We start from the raw sequence: 15,734 nt of genomic DNA, 5'->3' as shown, positions 1-15,734 counted from the left end.
AAATCTTGTGCTTGCTCACAATCCCAGCAACAGCACTTTAAAAACAGACCAGCTCCCAGGAGGAACAGGATCCAGTGAAGGTCCAGAGACCCATCAGTAGCTGGGAACCCTGGGCTGTCCCATCATCCATCCTCTGTCTGATCCTGACAGTGAACTTACCCCCATTCTTCTTCCTTTGCTCCTCTTCAGCCTCCTTCTGAATCTCATGAATTATCTTCTCATCATCTTCCTAGAAATCAAGGAATACCAAGAATCAGTAGGAAAATTCCTGCTGCAACAGCTTTCTGTTCTCTCAATGCTGCTTTTCTTTTCAGCACATTTTCACAGGGAGAAACCAAAAAAGACTAATTTGGCTGAATTGTCCTCTTTTGGGGCTGGCCTAGATTTACCCAAAAGCAAAGCTGTGATGGGAGAACTGCAGCAGCACAAATAACCTAACACTCTATGGAGTATGACCAAGATGCTTGGATCAGCTTTCCAGGGAGATCAGCACTAAAATTCATTGACTTGATGGAAACCAGAGAACTGCGACCCAGCTCCACCCCTCTGAAGAGCTGTTAATCTTTTTAATGGCAATAGTCTATTAAATATTTACATTATCCTAGCACTTGTAGAGTTTTTGGCCCAACAGCTGGAATTAACACAACCTAAATCCTGGCTCTAGTAGCTAAATGGTGCCATTTAGATCTTATCTGTAACTCTGAGAAGGGCATAAATCGAAATATGTTTCTTTAATGTCTGTCTAGAGGTTATAGCAAGAATATTCAGGGCTGCTGCTCACTGAGAACATAAGGACAAGCCAGAAGTTGAAATTGTCCTTCTGCCTCTCATCACCTTCAGTTCTCTTAACTCAAAGGAGTATCAGTAAGATCCAACGATGCCATGAAGCCTCAGGTGAGTTTCTGCATGTCTGTGGGGATGAAACCAAACCTGGAGATTTCAGGGAGAGCAGCCAAAACCTCCAGGACAGTGTTTGGAACCCTGAGCCCCAAGTACTTCACAAAGCACAAGACTCTGCTTGTTTTAGTCACCCTAATTTCAGTACTGCCAAAACACAGAAATTTCTTCCTGAACACTCTTAACGTGAAAAATATCCTTTATTTTGAAGAGTGCTCTGGAACTAAATCCAAAATATGCTACATGCATGCAGCTACACTGAAATGATTTTAAGCTTCTCAGTCCCCAGCTGACAGTCCTGCACATGTACAGCCTGGAAAGCTTATGGAGAATCCCCTCCTCCACCACCAGATAAGGTTTCCCTGGGAGACTGAAGTTATCTTAATGTGCAGAAAGCCAAAAACTCAATACTTCCCTCCCTTTTATTATTCTGTGAGTCAATGGTTAAAATTAAGACTTTCCAGGAGATGCTTTTTTTTTTTTTCCCCCCAAGCAGGCTGCTTGCATGGGCTGTTAATTTCAGCCTATCTATCTCCATAAAAGCTGCTGAAGAATGGCTCTTCTGAGCCTCTATGGAATGCCTAACTACCCCCCAGGTATCAGTTTTCCTCCCTGGAAAACCACCTGGGCATGCTCCACAGGCAACCAAACAACCCCTGCTCTTTTGCTGCCCCAGCAGTGGTCTCAAAACTCGTTTTTAAGCTTTAAGACTTCTTTTTTTTCTTTTTCCTTCTCAGACTATATTTTGCAATGCTGTTGAAAATGGACACAGCCACCACTCCCATTTTGTTGCCGCTTACTAGAGAAGATGCACCTGAAGGTTTTTGTGACAAGAAATGTATTTTAAGCTCAGCTGAACAAGATCACCCAGTATCTCCTTTCCTCACACAAAGGATAAACCTCACCTTAAAGCCTAGAAATGTGTCCTTTAACTTAACGAAATGCTTTTACTCTGTGATTACAGAGTAAACTCTTCCCTGGCATGGATTCCCAGAGAAGCTGTGGCTGCCCCTGGATCCCTGGAAGTGCCCAAGGCCAGGCTGGACAGGGCTTGGAGCAGCCTGGGACAGTGGAAAGTGCCCCTGCCATGGCAGGAGGTAGAACAAGATGAGCTTTAAAGTCCTTTCCAAACAAAAAAAATCTATGATTCATCTTGTGAAGTGGTGCTTCCCCTTCCTGTCACCACCCCAATGCAGCTCTGCTCAGTCCTGCCCAGAACTGGACACATCAAAGACAACTTTACCAGACCCTCCATCCTTCCAGTTTAAACTGCAGCTGACCTCCCTCTAATGGGGCTGGACACATCCATCTGCCCTGGGGCTGGAGCCAGCTGCACTCACCCAAGGTGATGCTGGATTCGATTACTGCAGCTCCCAGAGCACCAGGGGAAACAGGGAACAGCAAACCCCATCTGCCAGACCTCCAAACTGACCCCTAGAGCTCCCTAGGACAAAATAAAACACATCCCCCCGAAGTGCAGCAGCCACAGACCCCCACTCAGCTCCAGCCCCTCGGGGGTCCAAGAGGGGCAGAGCTCACAGCACACCCTGCATTGAAAACCTGCCAGGAACAGACCTGCATCAGGATGATGAGTTCCTGACTGGCTCTGAAACCACAAATCACAGCAGAGCCACAACAAAGCACATCTCCAAGAACAGAACTTATCAGCCCTGTTGCTTCTCTGCTGATAAAAGTGTATTTTCCCATTGGAAAGTTAAGAAGTGCTTACACTTAATCCCACATACCAAGACTTGGAATTTTTTTTTTTTTTGCACCAGTATTTCTGAAAGACTGGTATCCATTAATATAAAAAGGACTAAAAAAATACACTGCACAATAAGCACCTTCCTACTTAAGAGGCTGACATTAAATTTGGCAAATGATGAATACCTGCAGTATTTAGGAAAGATCCACGTCCCAGATGGAACAAAGGAATTGACGATATGTAAACAGCAAGATAATTTTAGGATGTTCTGAAAAAAAGCTGATGCCACAAGTTCTGCCTAATACATATTGTGTATTAGGTCAGAATTAAAAAAAAAAAACAACAAACAAGTCCTGGTGCTATTTTAGTGAATCTTGCAAAACACTTCTAATTCTTTGGAAGCAAAGGCTGTTTTTTAATACCACAGTAATTAGAAAGATGACAGATTCATCGAGGGGTAAAGCACCCACACCAAAAATTAAGATTTCATTAGCACACTTATGGCTGGTTTTGTGGTGAGAAACCTTTTAACATCACATGGGGTGGAGGCTGCAGAAGGATTTCAAAAGCTCCTTGTGTCCATTTCCCTGAGTGGGTTCAAGTCCCTTATTAAAGGATTAGATTATAATTTTAATGGCCTGTTCACAGGCTGTGTGGATTGAAGGCATTTATCTTGTCAAGTTAACAGTCATCTTCCTGTCAGCTGCCTTGCCTACAGCAAGACAAAAAAAAAAAAAAGCAGAAAAAGAAATAAAGAAGAAAACAAGAAAAAAGCCAACCTCCCAAGCCTGGGGGGGATGGTCTCAGCACTGGGCAGTTTTTTTGAGCAAAGATGTAATTTGGATTTTCTGCCGAAGAGGAAATGCAGGGCAATGCTACAACGCGGCCCTTCCCCACACTCTGCTGCATCACGGGAGAAGGGAGGTGTCAAGAGAAAAATGCAAAGGATCTCTGAGATGCATTCACCCTTTTTATCTGCAGAAAGCAGACGTGGTCATTAGCAGCTGCTGTGTTTTCAAGCGACAAAACGGGACCAAGCTTTGCCCCAGACTCGGCAGTGGGATGCTCTTTGCAGCCCATCCCGTAGCCAAGGAAAACAAAAGCTCATCCCTGGCCAGTGTGGGAGCCTGGCCTTGCCATCCCCCACCTGGGAAAGGCTCTGGCATGGAGGAAGCTTTTCCTTTCAGCCCTCTCCCATTGAATCCAGGGAATGCGGCGAGCACGGAGCCAATCGCAGCGGCACGGATGGCTCGGTCTGTGGCTGGATTAGCCGGGGAGCAGGGCTGGGTTGCTATGAGAGGCACCTTTTCATGGCAGGGAGGCCCGGTACAACAATGCTGCTGCAGAGGAGCCTCACCCAGCATCCACACAGGGCCCTGCCACAAGCGGGAAGAGCTGCTGGAGAAACAAACTGCCCTTGGGAATGAGAAAACACAGCAGCAAAGGAGATAAAAGCTCAGCAAGTCACATAGAGACAACCTCCCCCCAAATAAAACCTCCTCTGCCCAGAACAAAAGTGCCATCCAGGGAGCTTTTGAAAGCTCTGTTTTTATCTCCTGCGCTTCTCGTTATCTTTAATTATTAAGTGTCACCGGGAAGCGGCTGCCGCCTCCTGAAAAGAGGGAAAACAAGAGTCCTGGTGCCTATTTCTGGGCTCTTAACCCCTCCTCTACTTTAGAAAGTGCTTCAGCACCGCTGCCTCCCCCTTTCTGCCTCTTTACTGCTTTTTTTCTTTCCACGTACGTGTGGCCGCAGCCGTTCCTAATAAACTTGAAATGATTTTTCACGACGGAGGCTTCCAAAGGACTAAGGGGTTTTGTTTCAAATCATTCCCAGATCAGCTGCGGAGAGCCTGAGCAAGAACAGGCATGGGCTGTCTCCAGCGTGCTCCTCCATGCAGCAGGAAGCAGGGATAAAAGCAGGCTGTGTTGTAACTGGAACAGGGCATCCGCAGTGCTGCAGGAAAAGGGGGGCCGCGATGGGGACGAAGCGCTCGCTCGCCGGCGTTCAAGAAATGCAGAGTTATTTTAGCAACAGGCATTCCCTATCGATGGCTTTCTGTGAATTCCCTGCATTCACCATATGCTTATGATTGAGGCATTTTATAGCAGTTAAAAAAAACCCCAAACCCACCACAAACCCCACATCCTAAATTCAGGGGAGCTTCCTCCCCCCGCTTCCAAATCCTAAAGGCAGCATTGTGCACTTCATGCATTTCCTCGATGCATTTGAAGTTTTACACAGTCTTCTCTCAACATCATCTTTTTATAACACCAGAAGGAGGGATAATTGCAAACACCTCATGATGATTAGTCTTCTGCTTTGAACTTTAATGATGGGCCTTTGGGAGGGTTTTAAGAGTTTACTGAAAACATCTTAAAACTTTAAAGGCAAAAAAAAGCCTCTGTGCAATATTACTGATAGGCCAAAGATGAGTATTAAATTCAAAACAATACATTTGAGAGCAGAACCTGGTTTACCAAAACAGCCAGAATGCATTAATCATATTGCATCCCAGGATTTGCAAAAACTGGATGAAATGCACAAAGCAGCCTTAGGTTTGCTACAGATATTTAGAAATCAGGACAAACACAGCCCCTGCAACCCAGAGCCAATTAGTAGAACCATAAAATATCCTGAGCTGGGATCATCAAATCCAATCCCTGGCTCTGCACAGGACACCCAACAATCCCACCCTATGCCTGGTGCTGTCCAAATGCTCCTGGAGCTCTGAATGGTCACAGTGGGGCTGTGCCCATTCCCTGGGGAGTCTCTTCAGTGCTCCAGCATCCTCTGGGAGAAGAACCTTTCCCTGGAATCCAACCTGAACGGCCCTGACACAGCTCCAGCCATTCCCTGGGTCCTGCTCCTGCTCACAAGGAGCTGAGACTGGAGCTGCCCCTAAGGAGGAGCTGCAGCCCACCATGAGTCTCCCCTCAGTCTTCTCCAGCTGAACAAACCAAAGAGCCTCAACCACTCCTCACACAGCTTCCCCTCAAGGCCCTCCACCATCTCTCCTCTGGATGCTTTCTAACAGCTTTATTCCCACTGCTCCCTCCCGAGCTTTGTCTCTGGCAATGTTGCATCAGCCCCTCCTGCAGCTCCCGCAGAGCAGAGCCCGCATGGACTGGGGGACACGAGGACATTTTTTGGCCGAGCAGCTGCCTAGGAAGGGCTCCTGGCACCTCCTACAGGGGTGCAGGGCACCAGTTAGCTCCAGAAGAAATGCAGGGATTCAACAGTTCCTGCCTGGCCCCCCTGGAAGCTGCTTACCACAGCATGGCTGCAGCTTGTTTCAGAGCCAGCAAATATTGCACCAATACTTTTAAATCAGACTCCAGCCTGATTACAGCTTAGGGACAAGATTTTAACTAACCTTTAATTATGGGAAATTTTGAAGCCTCTGCTTTACTCTCTCAAGATCATTTGAGACAAAGACTAACAGATGCTGCCATTCCTAGAGGACTGTCTTTAATTTGTTTTTGACCCAAGCTAATGAATAGGTTTACTTATACTTTCACGAGAATTGTTTCAGACTGGGAAAACATTAAACATTTGCAAAAGAACAAAGGTTCCTTATTTTAAAGAAAACTGAATTATGCTGTAAATAATAGGGATTTAGACTCAAACCAGATCCTTCTAAGTTCATGCCTTGGATGGACGTTATCCCTGGTAAAGGACAGAACTCTACTGATGTAATGATCTTTAACTCTTTTAAATCTCCATGTCAAGACTCAAATTCTGTTTCCCTAAAGAGGCTAACTCCTGTTTCCATATGAGAGCACAGATCACCCTGGAGGGGTTGGGTTGGTGTCCCTACGTCCCTTATGAGGGAAGACCATGCACACAGGTACCCACCATCATTGCAGCTTCAAGCCAACACTTGAGTTTTGTGTTACTCTTTGCACTGCAGCAAGGACAGTCACCCAGCCTCACCTCCCTAGCCCACCAGCACTCCATCATCCAAAAAATTATTAAATAATAAAAGAGCAGGCAGTGCCAGCTCTGTGCTGACAGCGGGAAATTTTTCTTTGCCACAACATTGGTTAATTAGAGAGGTGGAAAGGGCCTGGTGACAGTGGCCTCTTTGTGCTGCTTATTTATTTATTTATTTGAAAGTACAGTATGAGCTTTTTTGAGAGGCCTCATGTTTTCTCTGGCTCTGAACAAATGCCATCCCCCAGCACAATCAGCAGCCTGACAGGAACAACGGATGCCAGCACTGCCGAACCCTGAATCGCATCCTGCTGGAAAAGGAGGAGGAGTGGGACAGGAATCCAAGAAACTCAGAACCAGGTGTCAGAAACGCTACAGGGGTGCCTGCAAGGAGGTGTCTGTGTGTAGTTTAACAGCTCACATTGACAGGATAATTCAGGGAATAAAAGCAGGCAAGCAGAAGATTTGGAAGCTTATGCTGGTTGTGACATTGCTGGGAGATCCCCAAGAGCCTGGAGGTAGAAGGGAGAGATTTAGAGTGGCTTTTCCCTGGCTCTGTGCAGAGGCAGGATTGTGCACATTCCCTGCAGACAGAGGGCTGGGAACAGCCTGGAAAGCTGCAGAGACCCAAGACAAAGAACCACTAGGAAAAAGGAAGTTCAGGCAAACCCTGGGAAGGCAGATCCACATTCATGTTGCTCTACGGCTTTGCTACAATCAGGAAATTCAACTCCTGCTCCTTCCAACATTCCTGGATTTACAGTATTGAAGACCTCTATTTACAGAGACTTACTTGCTGCAGCAAGTTTTCCCAAGGCTGTCACAGATACGAGCTGTATTAAATTACTACAGCTTTTCTCACAGCTCACTCCACACTTCAGCTCTCCCTCTGCAGCTGTTGACAACAGCCCTGAGAATGGACCCAACTACAACTCTGGGCTTGCAGACAGTTTTCTGATGGGTCAATCTCTCTGACAGCCTCATTGAGAATTCACAGCCAGCAGTCAGATCATCTGGGCACCAAAACCACAACTCCCCTTGCCTCCAGATGTCAAGTCATGCCAAGACCATCTCAGCTGCAAAAGCAGGAATGGGTCCCAATAAACCCAATGCTGGCTACTGTGTCTGCTGCCAGCATTTGCTCCCCACCAGCTCCTTCCACAAGCCTTGCTCTCCAGAAGAGCACTCAGAGCACTGCCAGCCAAAGCCCTCATCTGACAGGAGCTGATTTTCCCTAAAGCAACGCCAGCTCCTTCCAAGCTGTGGTGAGATGCGAGTCTGTGCTGTTGCAGGATCCCAGTGTGGTTTTTTAGCTGCCTTGGGAAAGGTAAAAATTGTCCTGGCTAACACATTTTCCCCCATTGGAACGTGTGTATTTCAACGCGCCGGTGTGGATGCTGATTGAAACTGGGGTGAGAATCATTCACAAAAACCCTTTGTTACTTACTGTGGGGTCTGTCCAGAGGGAGCACTTGGCACAGTCCTGGCAGGGTGCCCCAGGAGAGCGGGGGTGCTGGCAGAAGTGGTCGTAGCCGTTGATGGCAGCCCTGCAGAGGTAGCACATCTGGGCACCACAGCGGCACGACATGCGGTTACAGCCCTCCGACTTGATCAGCCCCGTCCCACACTTGTGGCATTTCCTAATCCGGGCAGCTGTCATCTTCTCCTCTCTGCAAGACGAGGGAGAATTAGCAAGGGGGTGTTTGCACTCACCAGACTGTGATAAAATTACTGTTACACTACCCCAGTGAGGCTTTAACCCCCTCCTCTTTCCTCCGATCCCATCCACAAGCCCATTGCTGTTCCAAGGAAGTCTGGGCTCAGCTCCACTTGGAGCCAGCCCACGACAACTCCAGAACAAAATAAGTGAGAAAAAGTCAATCACTGGCTGCATGCTGCAGCCCTGATCCTGGTTTCCATGAGAGCCAAAGCACCAGGCTCTGGCTTGAGAGGAATTTGAGATGCAAGTTCAAGGGCCAAAGGGCAATGGATGCTTGAGCTGGCTGAAGGAAAACACAGCCAAGGAGATAAAGTTCAGGAAAAGCAAACATTTGGCTGTCACCTCAAGCTTTTATGTTTGCCTGTTGCTCTGGCTACATAGTTGCCATGACCATATTGTTCTTTTCCAAGCCTGGCTGCTATGCTCCAGATTTACTTAGTGTTTGTTAAATTTAAATCAGTAACTGAAAAATAATCACATGTTTCCCCACAGAGGCCTTCTCTTTTCTCCAAGATTCCCTACACACATTTTGCAGAGGTTATTGCTTTAGGTCTAAGGGATGGGTTTTCGTCTAACAGAGCACAAGTGGGAATCCAGGACAAAGCTCAGTCCTTGTTCCCAAAGGACACCCTGGCAGGGACACACGCTCCAGCACAGGCTCAGCTCACAGCAAGACTATTTTGGCACAGAAATGAAGAAAGGCTCAGCCATTTAATTAAAAGACTTGAGAATATAAATTATCATCCTGAGGGCCAATTTTCTGACCACTGGAGATCACGTTACACTTTAATTCACAACCTAGAAGTGAAATTTGATGACAGTAGAGCAAAGCCAGCGTGTTTTGATGGAGGGAAGCACAATTCTTCTGACACTGAGGAAGGATCATCCTTAGCCAGGCATCTCCACCCAGCTGCTTCAGTGCATCTGCAAAGTTAACAAATGTTTGGGAGATGGCAGGGAGGTATTTTTGAGGACCACAGCAGCGAACCAGGCTACAGCACAGCCCCACAAACTGCTCCATCGGCACAACGAGGGAGCAGGGAATGGTGAGGTGGGAACTTCCCAGCCTTGCAGACACCCAGGGTTCCCACACAGCTATACCCAGCACGACCTGCACCCAGGCATGTGGAGATGTGCTAAAAATAGACACAAAAACCCAACTTGAGAGTGACTTTCCTTGGAGCTGCAGCTGCTCTTCCCTCCGCCACTCAACAGGATGCTGTCGATGCAGATTTTTTTTTTGGAAACTTTGTGCAAGGCAGGAAGTTTAGCCTGAACTCCAGCTGGGTTTCCCTTTCCTTATGCAAGGCTTCAAAAGGAAGTTTTTATTGTATTGAGGCAGCTAGACTCATCTATCCACAGACACAATCTGCTGAAGGTTCTGAAACTGTTGCTTTTTTTTTCCTTATTAGGGACATGACAACTCATTCCTCCTCCCTCTCATCCCTCTTTCCTACAGCGAAAGGATCAGCAGAGAAAAAAAGTCATATCAAATCTGTAAAGATTTTGTTCTGAACTAGGGACTGTGAGACGAGCAAGCAGCAGTCATTGAAATCCCAGTGGTGGAGCTTTCCAACCTCTACTCATGCCAGACAGACTCTAAATCAGAGAGGAAGGCATTGGGCAACGTGGGCAAGTCCCACTTGGCTGCCCCAGACATTTAGCTCCATGGATGAAAATCCCCTTGTTTCCTAAAGGCAGAGGATTTTGTCATTTACTGTAGATAAGAGAGAAATCAAACTGTAAAATATCTTAGGGTAACAGGAAAGATTTACATCTGCATATTTTAAAATGTGACTGGACTTCATAACAGTTCCTACAAACTGGTTAGAAACAGGCAAAAGCTTCTGGAGGAAAACACATCCTCTCCCACAAAGCAGCAGCTGAGCAAACAGTGCAGGTCTCCACTCCAGATTTTCAAAGGGTAGTAACGACTGACTGTGACTCAATCCACTCCTCTGCCTCCCTCCCTTCTCCCCCCAGCAATGCTAATGGGGGTTTCTCACCTTGGAGAAGGACCAGGTGCCAGCCTGCAGACACTGGGCCAGCCAGAGGAGCAGGCTGGGCTGGTGACAACTTTCCCACGTTCTCAAATTGCCAGCTGGATCTGCTGCCAAGTATCTTTCACAGACAGAAATCCCATCCTGGGAGCCGTCTGACCCCTGAGCTCTGCCATCCCTGAGACCTTCCTGGGGAAGGCAGTGACAGCCAGCAGAAACTGAGGGACAAGGTGCTGTGATTCCCAGCTCATCCTCCTCCCTGTTTTCCCCTGGTTGTGCAGTTTCACTTACATGGATGTCCTGTATTTGATGTCATCCTTCTCAGCCAGCTGCTCACAGGTGAGATTCATGTGCTCCTTCCACAGCCCCTGGCACTTCCGACACGTTTCCTGAGGGGATAACAAACATTAAAAGAAGAAGAAAAGAAAAAAGACCCAGCACACCACTAACAGTTTTAAGAATTGTAAAAACTCCCCCATCAAGCTGCAGGTTCTCAGGTGAGGGTGGGGCTGGCAGGATGGTACAGTGGTCTGCAGGCTTGTCCTCCGTTGGAGACCAAAGGCCACAGATAATGGGAGCCAAAGGTCTTTGAAGGCACAAGAAAATAGATACAAAATGAATCCATAAATCCTAATCACCTAAAACTCATGGGACAGCGACCAGATCCACCAGTCACCACCCAGAGGAGACTGCAGAGGCAAAAATGTGGTGCCAAAGGACATCAAGTTCATCTGTTTCCTGACCAAAACTCTTCACCTTCATATAAAGAGTTCTAATTCCACCATTAATGGAAACCCTGTAGGTTACATCAAAACCTCAGCTTCACCAGGCACACAAGCAAATATAGATATATATTGTTTTGCAAAATCTCATAAAATAAATTATTAAACAGCTGAAAAACACAGAATGTGGACAAACATCAATAAAACTGAGGTGGAGTATAAATAAATATTTACAAACTTAACCAGAATAGCTGGACTAAACTTAGAGCAAGTGGCTGAACTCTCTTGTTCTTCAAATTATTTAGCAACAAGGCTCTAATCCAAGACTGCATGGAGCAGGATTGCTGTGGAGGCACAACTGAGAAGGGAGCTTGGACCAACTCTAGGGACAGAGCTGATTTTTTTCAGTTGGCTGGCCAAAGAAAACAATTCTGTTTTGGGTCAAACAAGAGATTTTCCTTTAATTTGAGGAAGATTAAAAAACATCTAGACCAGACTTGAAAAAAGTACATGTTTTACGATCCAACTGTTTAATCTTCAGGATGGCTGGACTCTTAGCTCCAACCTTCCCCCTGGCAGGAAAACCCATCGGGCTATGCAGCATCCTTTTCCCCTGCACACCAGAAAAGGTCCCAAAAGAGCTTTGCCCAGCCCTGGTCTCACTATCAGCAAAATATGACCACTGTAGAGACAAATTTTACTTGATTGCATTACCTTCATTTTATTTTAATGAAGAAATTGGACGTTTATGTGATATATGAAAGAAGAAAATGCTTCAAGACACACGTAGGCAGCAACACTCTTTTGATCGTGAATCAGACAAACAGGATGAAGGCCAAAGCTTCCAAGGAAGCCACCCTAGGAGGGGGGATGCAAAATGGGGCCTTGTTTGTATCTGTGCTCGCTGGGAGATGCCCAACTGCTCGTGCTTTCATCTGGAGAATGAAAGGCTCCTGGGCCTGGCTGGGGAGCCGGACGTGTTTGCAGACAGCAGGGTAAGGGCTGGAGCAAACGGGGAGCCAAGCCTGTGACTGCATCCCAAACTCAACAGAGGATTTTGTGATCGCTCACCTTGCAAATGCACCCCTTGGCAGGCAGGCACTGGTTTTAAGGGGCAGTAAATGCCTCGGGTTCTATTGATTCTCATGAATCATTCATCACACCCTGCGTTTTCCTGCTAAAGCTGTTAAAACAGGCACCATTTTGTGTGCATTTTTGGCAGGCCACATCTGGCTGCTGGCGGCACAGGAGGATCTGACTTGGAGCTGTTCACACACCTCCATGAGGACCCACCTTCCCCTTTATTCCCAACACCTGGCCACATGCCATTCTGAGATCAAAAGTGCCTTAGGTTGTTTTTTTTTTTTTTACGTACACCAAGGGTTAAAAAGAGCCCTGTTACAACAGAACCGCTTCCACACGCCAGCAACAGAGATTTAACAGCTTTTTGCCAGGAGGGCTGGCACATTTTCCAGCCAGGAGCCTGCTATTCCCAATTACTTAACTCCAGGAGCCTCCTCTGCTGCCCAAACGATGTCCTGCTGAAGCAGATGGTGCCACTTAGACCCTGATCCCAAGTCATTCCCTTTCGCTCCTGCCTCCAGCCTGGTGGCTACTGGAAACAATGCTCTCCCTGGAGCCCAGGCTGCTGTTATTTGCCAAACAGTTGTCTCCTGCACTCAGGAGAAGGGATTTCTGTGCAGGCAAGGAGAAAGGGAAGAGGCATGGCCGTGTGGATTCCTGGGATGGCACGACAGGAGGTATCTGGCTCCCCGTGTGACTGCGGCACAGCTGTGCACATTTCTGGGATCCTTCCCAAGTTGTGCTGTCCTCAAGGAGCTGCAAAAACCCACAGGCAGCTGTGCCTGTGCCAATGCACCCCATGAAGGGGACAGTCCTGTGGTTTCCTGACTCCCGAGTGTCACCTGGTGCTGCCTCTGGCTGAGCCACGTCCTCTCCATGGCAGCCCTGGGAATATGCACCACACACGTGTCATTAGCAGATTCTGTTGTGATTTTTCCCCTTATTCTACCCAAAACAATAGCACATTGTTGGATCCCTTCACACAGAACTGGGAAGGAAGCCCATGGTTCAGACAACAGCTACTGCTCTGGTACCACAACTGAGATCACAGCCCTTGCCCAGGAAAAGTGACCTTTTTAAATTTCTACTGAGTCAAACCCAACCCAATTGGCCAATGAGAGTTTTGAACATCTCACACAACGACGATTCTGAACTCTACAATTTCCACAAAGGATTCCTTTACTTCAGAACCAGCCCTTTGTTTGATAATGGAAGATACTCTCCCATTACCATATGAATTAACCTAAACACACAGTGGAATAGATGATTTTTTGCAACCAACCTAGATTATTTTCATGGGAAGAGCAGCATTTGCACCAAGACTGGCTACAGCAATATAAGGCACCACCTAAACCCACAAAGAGGGAACAAGCTCTTCCCAGTCCTGAAATCACCTACTCCACGTGTAGTGGCCAAAAAGCTACTCAGTCCACCAAAACAAAGATCCTTCCCAACTTCTTCAGCACTTGGTCCCTTAGCAAATCCTGTTGTGCTCAGGTAGGGCCACTTGTGTTTTAGCTTTAACAGCACTTCAGCTCTAAATGCATTATTTCTGGATGCTGAGAAATCCACGTGCTCTCCTGCCTTCTCCCAGCCCACTCCTCTTCAAAGGCAGGTACAGCTAAGGCAGCTCACGCTTTAGGTGCTGAAGAAGTCCTGGCATTAGCAAACGGCTCCAAACCAGGCATGAAGACAGGAGATTAAGAATCTGCTGCCTGTTACATCTGCCCCAGCTTGGCAGGCAGCCTGGGACAGTCCATGACTGCTGCCCAGGGCCAGGGAGGATGTGATGGAGAGGGTGTTTAATGGCACCCTGTAATCTCCTCACTGTACATCTGTTAGAGGCAGTGGCTCTGCTTCCTCTCACTGCCTGCCAGGAAGCAGCCGGGATTAACACAAACATGTTTGGGTTCAGGAGGATCCTTTGTTCCCAGGGTCAGTGGTGGATGTGCAGCTTTCTGTGCTCAGGGCCAGCCTGGCCAAGGGTGGACACTCTGCTTTTAGTGTGGGCAGCACAATCCTTCGACACCCTTGTTAATTGTCCCAGCACTAAATGAAGGTGGCAGGAAGTGTTTTATATGAATTTACCACCTTCCTCAGCACTTCTGCTGGTACTTCCAATGGATGCTACGGTTTTAAACACAACCCAGACTTTTTCTCCACTCTACCATCAACTAAAAATAACTCTCCAAAATCCATCCCACTCAGCAGGGGGGTAAAAAAATCCCAAGTAGTCAACTTTTCCTTGCCAGTCTCCACATTCTCTTGGCCACAGTAACAGAAATCACTTTTCCCAATTGCAATCTAAACAAATGCCACATGGACAAAAACATCAGATGATCCTCACAGATCCCAGCCCGACTGCCCACGGCATTCCCGCTTGTGCCGTAGGAGTTTACACAGAGCCATTTACTGACTGAGCAAAATGCAGGCAGGGTGGGGGAAAACTCGACTTAAACAACAACAGGCGATGGCCCCGGCTGTCGTCACCGCCCTCTGCTCCCAGTGGTGGCTCCGAGCTCCTCTCAGCTCTCCATATGCTGGGTAATTAAATCCTCGTGCTGCCACGATTCCCTGCATCCCCCAGGAAGGGCGAGGTGCACGCTCCAGCGGTCTCTGCGCCCATGGCACACGTGGGGATGTTGGCCGAGAGGGAGGTGAGGCAGCCTGGGACAGAGCCACAGTGATTGATTCGCTGCTTCCTGCTGCTCTTGGACATGCAATAGCACAGGCTGACCCCAAAACGGGCCAAGCTTTACCCAGAAGCAGATGTGAATGCAAGTGCCTCAGAACAGCACCTCAGGGCCAGGCTGTACTGTGCTGCTTTAATTAAAGAGCTGCAATTCCCAACCAGATGAGTTAATGGGAAAACAAAGAACCACAGAGTCTTCCTCCCCACAAAGTCTCACTGTCCATAAAGCTGCACTGACCTTCACTAAAAATTGATGCAGAAGTGGCTAAATGAATACAACCTTTAAGCATGGATAAGCTCTCATGAACACACGCCTTCAGGGCTGTTTCTGGGATTTCCTATCTGTTAAGCTGGGATAAAGAGGTTATAATCCAGCCCAAGACAATCCATTTGGGTAAGAGACCCCTCTTTAGAGATGTACAAACACCCAGCACCACAGATCCCTGACTGCCTAGTGCAGGGAAAGCTCCTCCCAGCGTGAATTGCTGTGACAACATTCTGGTCCTGGAGCCGCACACAACGGGCATGACGGGCAGCAGGTACCAACCCCAAACACTAAATCCAGGCAGGGTGGATAAAGGAATGCCGTGCCTTGGGTGGGTGATGGAGCAAGGACTTTGCTGGGAGGACACCCGTGGGTTTGTGGGTTCGGAGCTCCCCCGGGAGCACGGCTGTTCCCCAGGCAGCGCTGCCGCTCAGCGGCCGCTGCTCACACAGCAGGGACCCAGAGCAGGAAAGGGAAACTGCGGAAAAACGGAGGTTTCCTCTCCTGAGCACGGCCCCGAGTCCTTCTGCAAGGGGAGAGGTCACAGGGAGAAATAAAGCAAAGGCACAAGCTTGGATTAGGCTGTAAGAATGTGCCAAGGCATGCAAATAGAGATCTAGGAGTGACTGGGATTAAAAGCTGGATGAGGAAAACGTGCATTTATATCCAAAACCCACCAAGAATCATAGAACAGAATCATAATTATTAAGATTG

The 15,734-nt window shown here is 47.6% G+C and overlaps 1 protein-coding gene across 5 annotated transcripts in view; it reads right to left on the bottom strand.

The window, feature by feature from the left end:
• RNF216 (ring finger protein 216) overlaps nt 1–15,734 on the bottom strand; it is a 76,919-nt gene that overhangs the window by 3,758 nt on the left and 57,427 nt on the right. For all 5 annotated transcript variants that reach the window (XM_088174282.1, XM_088174284.1, XM_014870687.2 and 2 more), the window contains 3 exons: nt 10,550–10,647; nt 7,986–8,208; nt 160–229 (listed from right to left, as the gene is read on the bottom strand). In XM_088174282.1, the coding sequence (XP_088030408.1) occupies nt 160–229; nt 7,986–8,208; nt 10,550–10,647 (391 nt within the window). The remainder of the gene's footprint in view (nt 1–159; nt 230–7,985; nt 8,209–10,549; nt 10,648–15,734) is intronic.

The sequence above is a fragment of the Sturnus vulgaris genome, chromosome 16 (assembly GCF_052056855.1).
Source record: "Sturnus vulgaris isolate bStuVul1 chromosome 16, bStuVul1.hap1, whole genome shotgun sequence".
In the NCBI taxonomy this organism is placed as follows: Eukaryota; Metazoa; Chordata; class Aves; order Passeriformes; family Sturnidae; genus Sturnus; species Sturnus vulgaris.
This window is presented reverse-complemented; position numbering and strand designations above follow the sequence as displayed.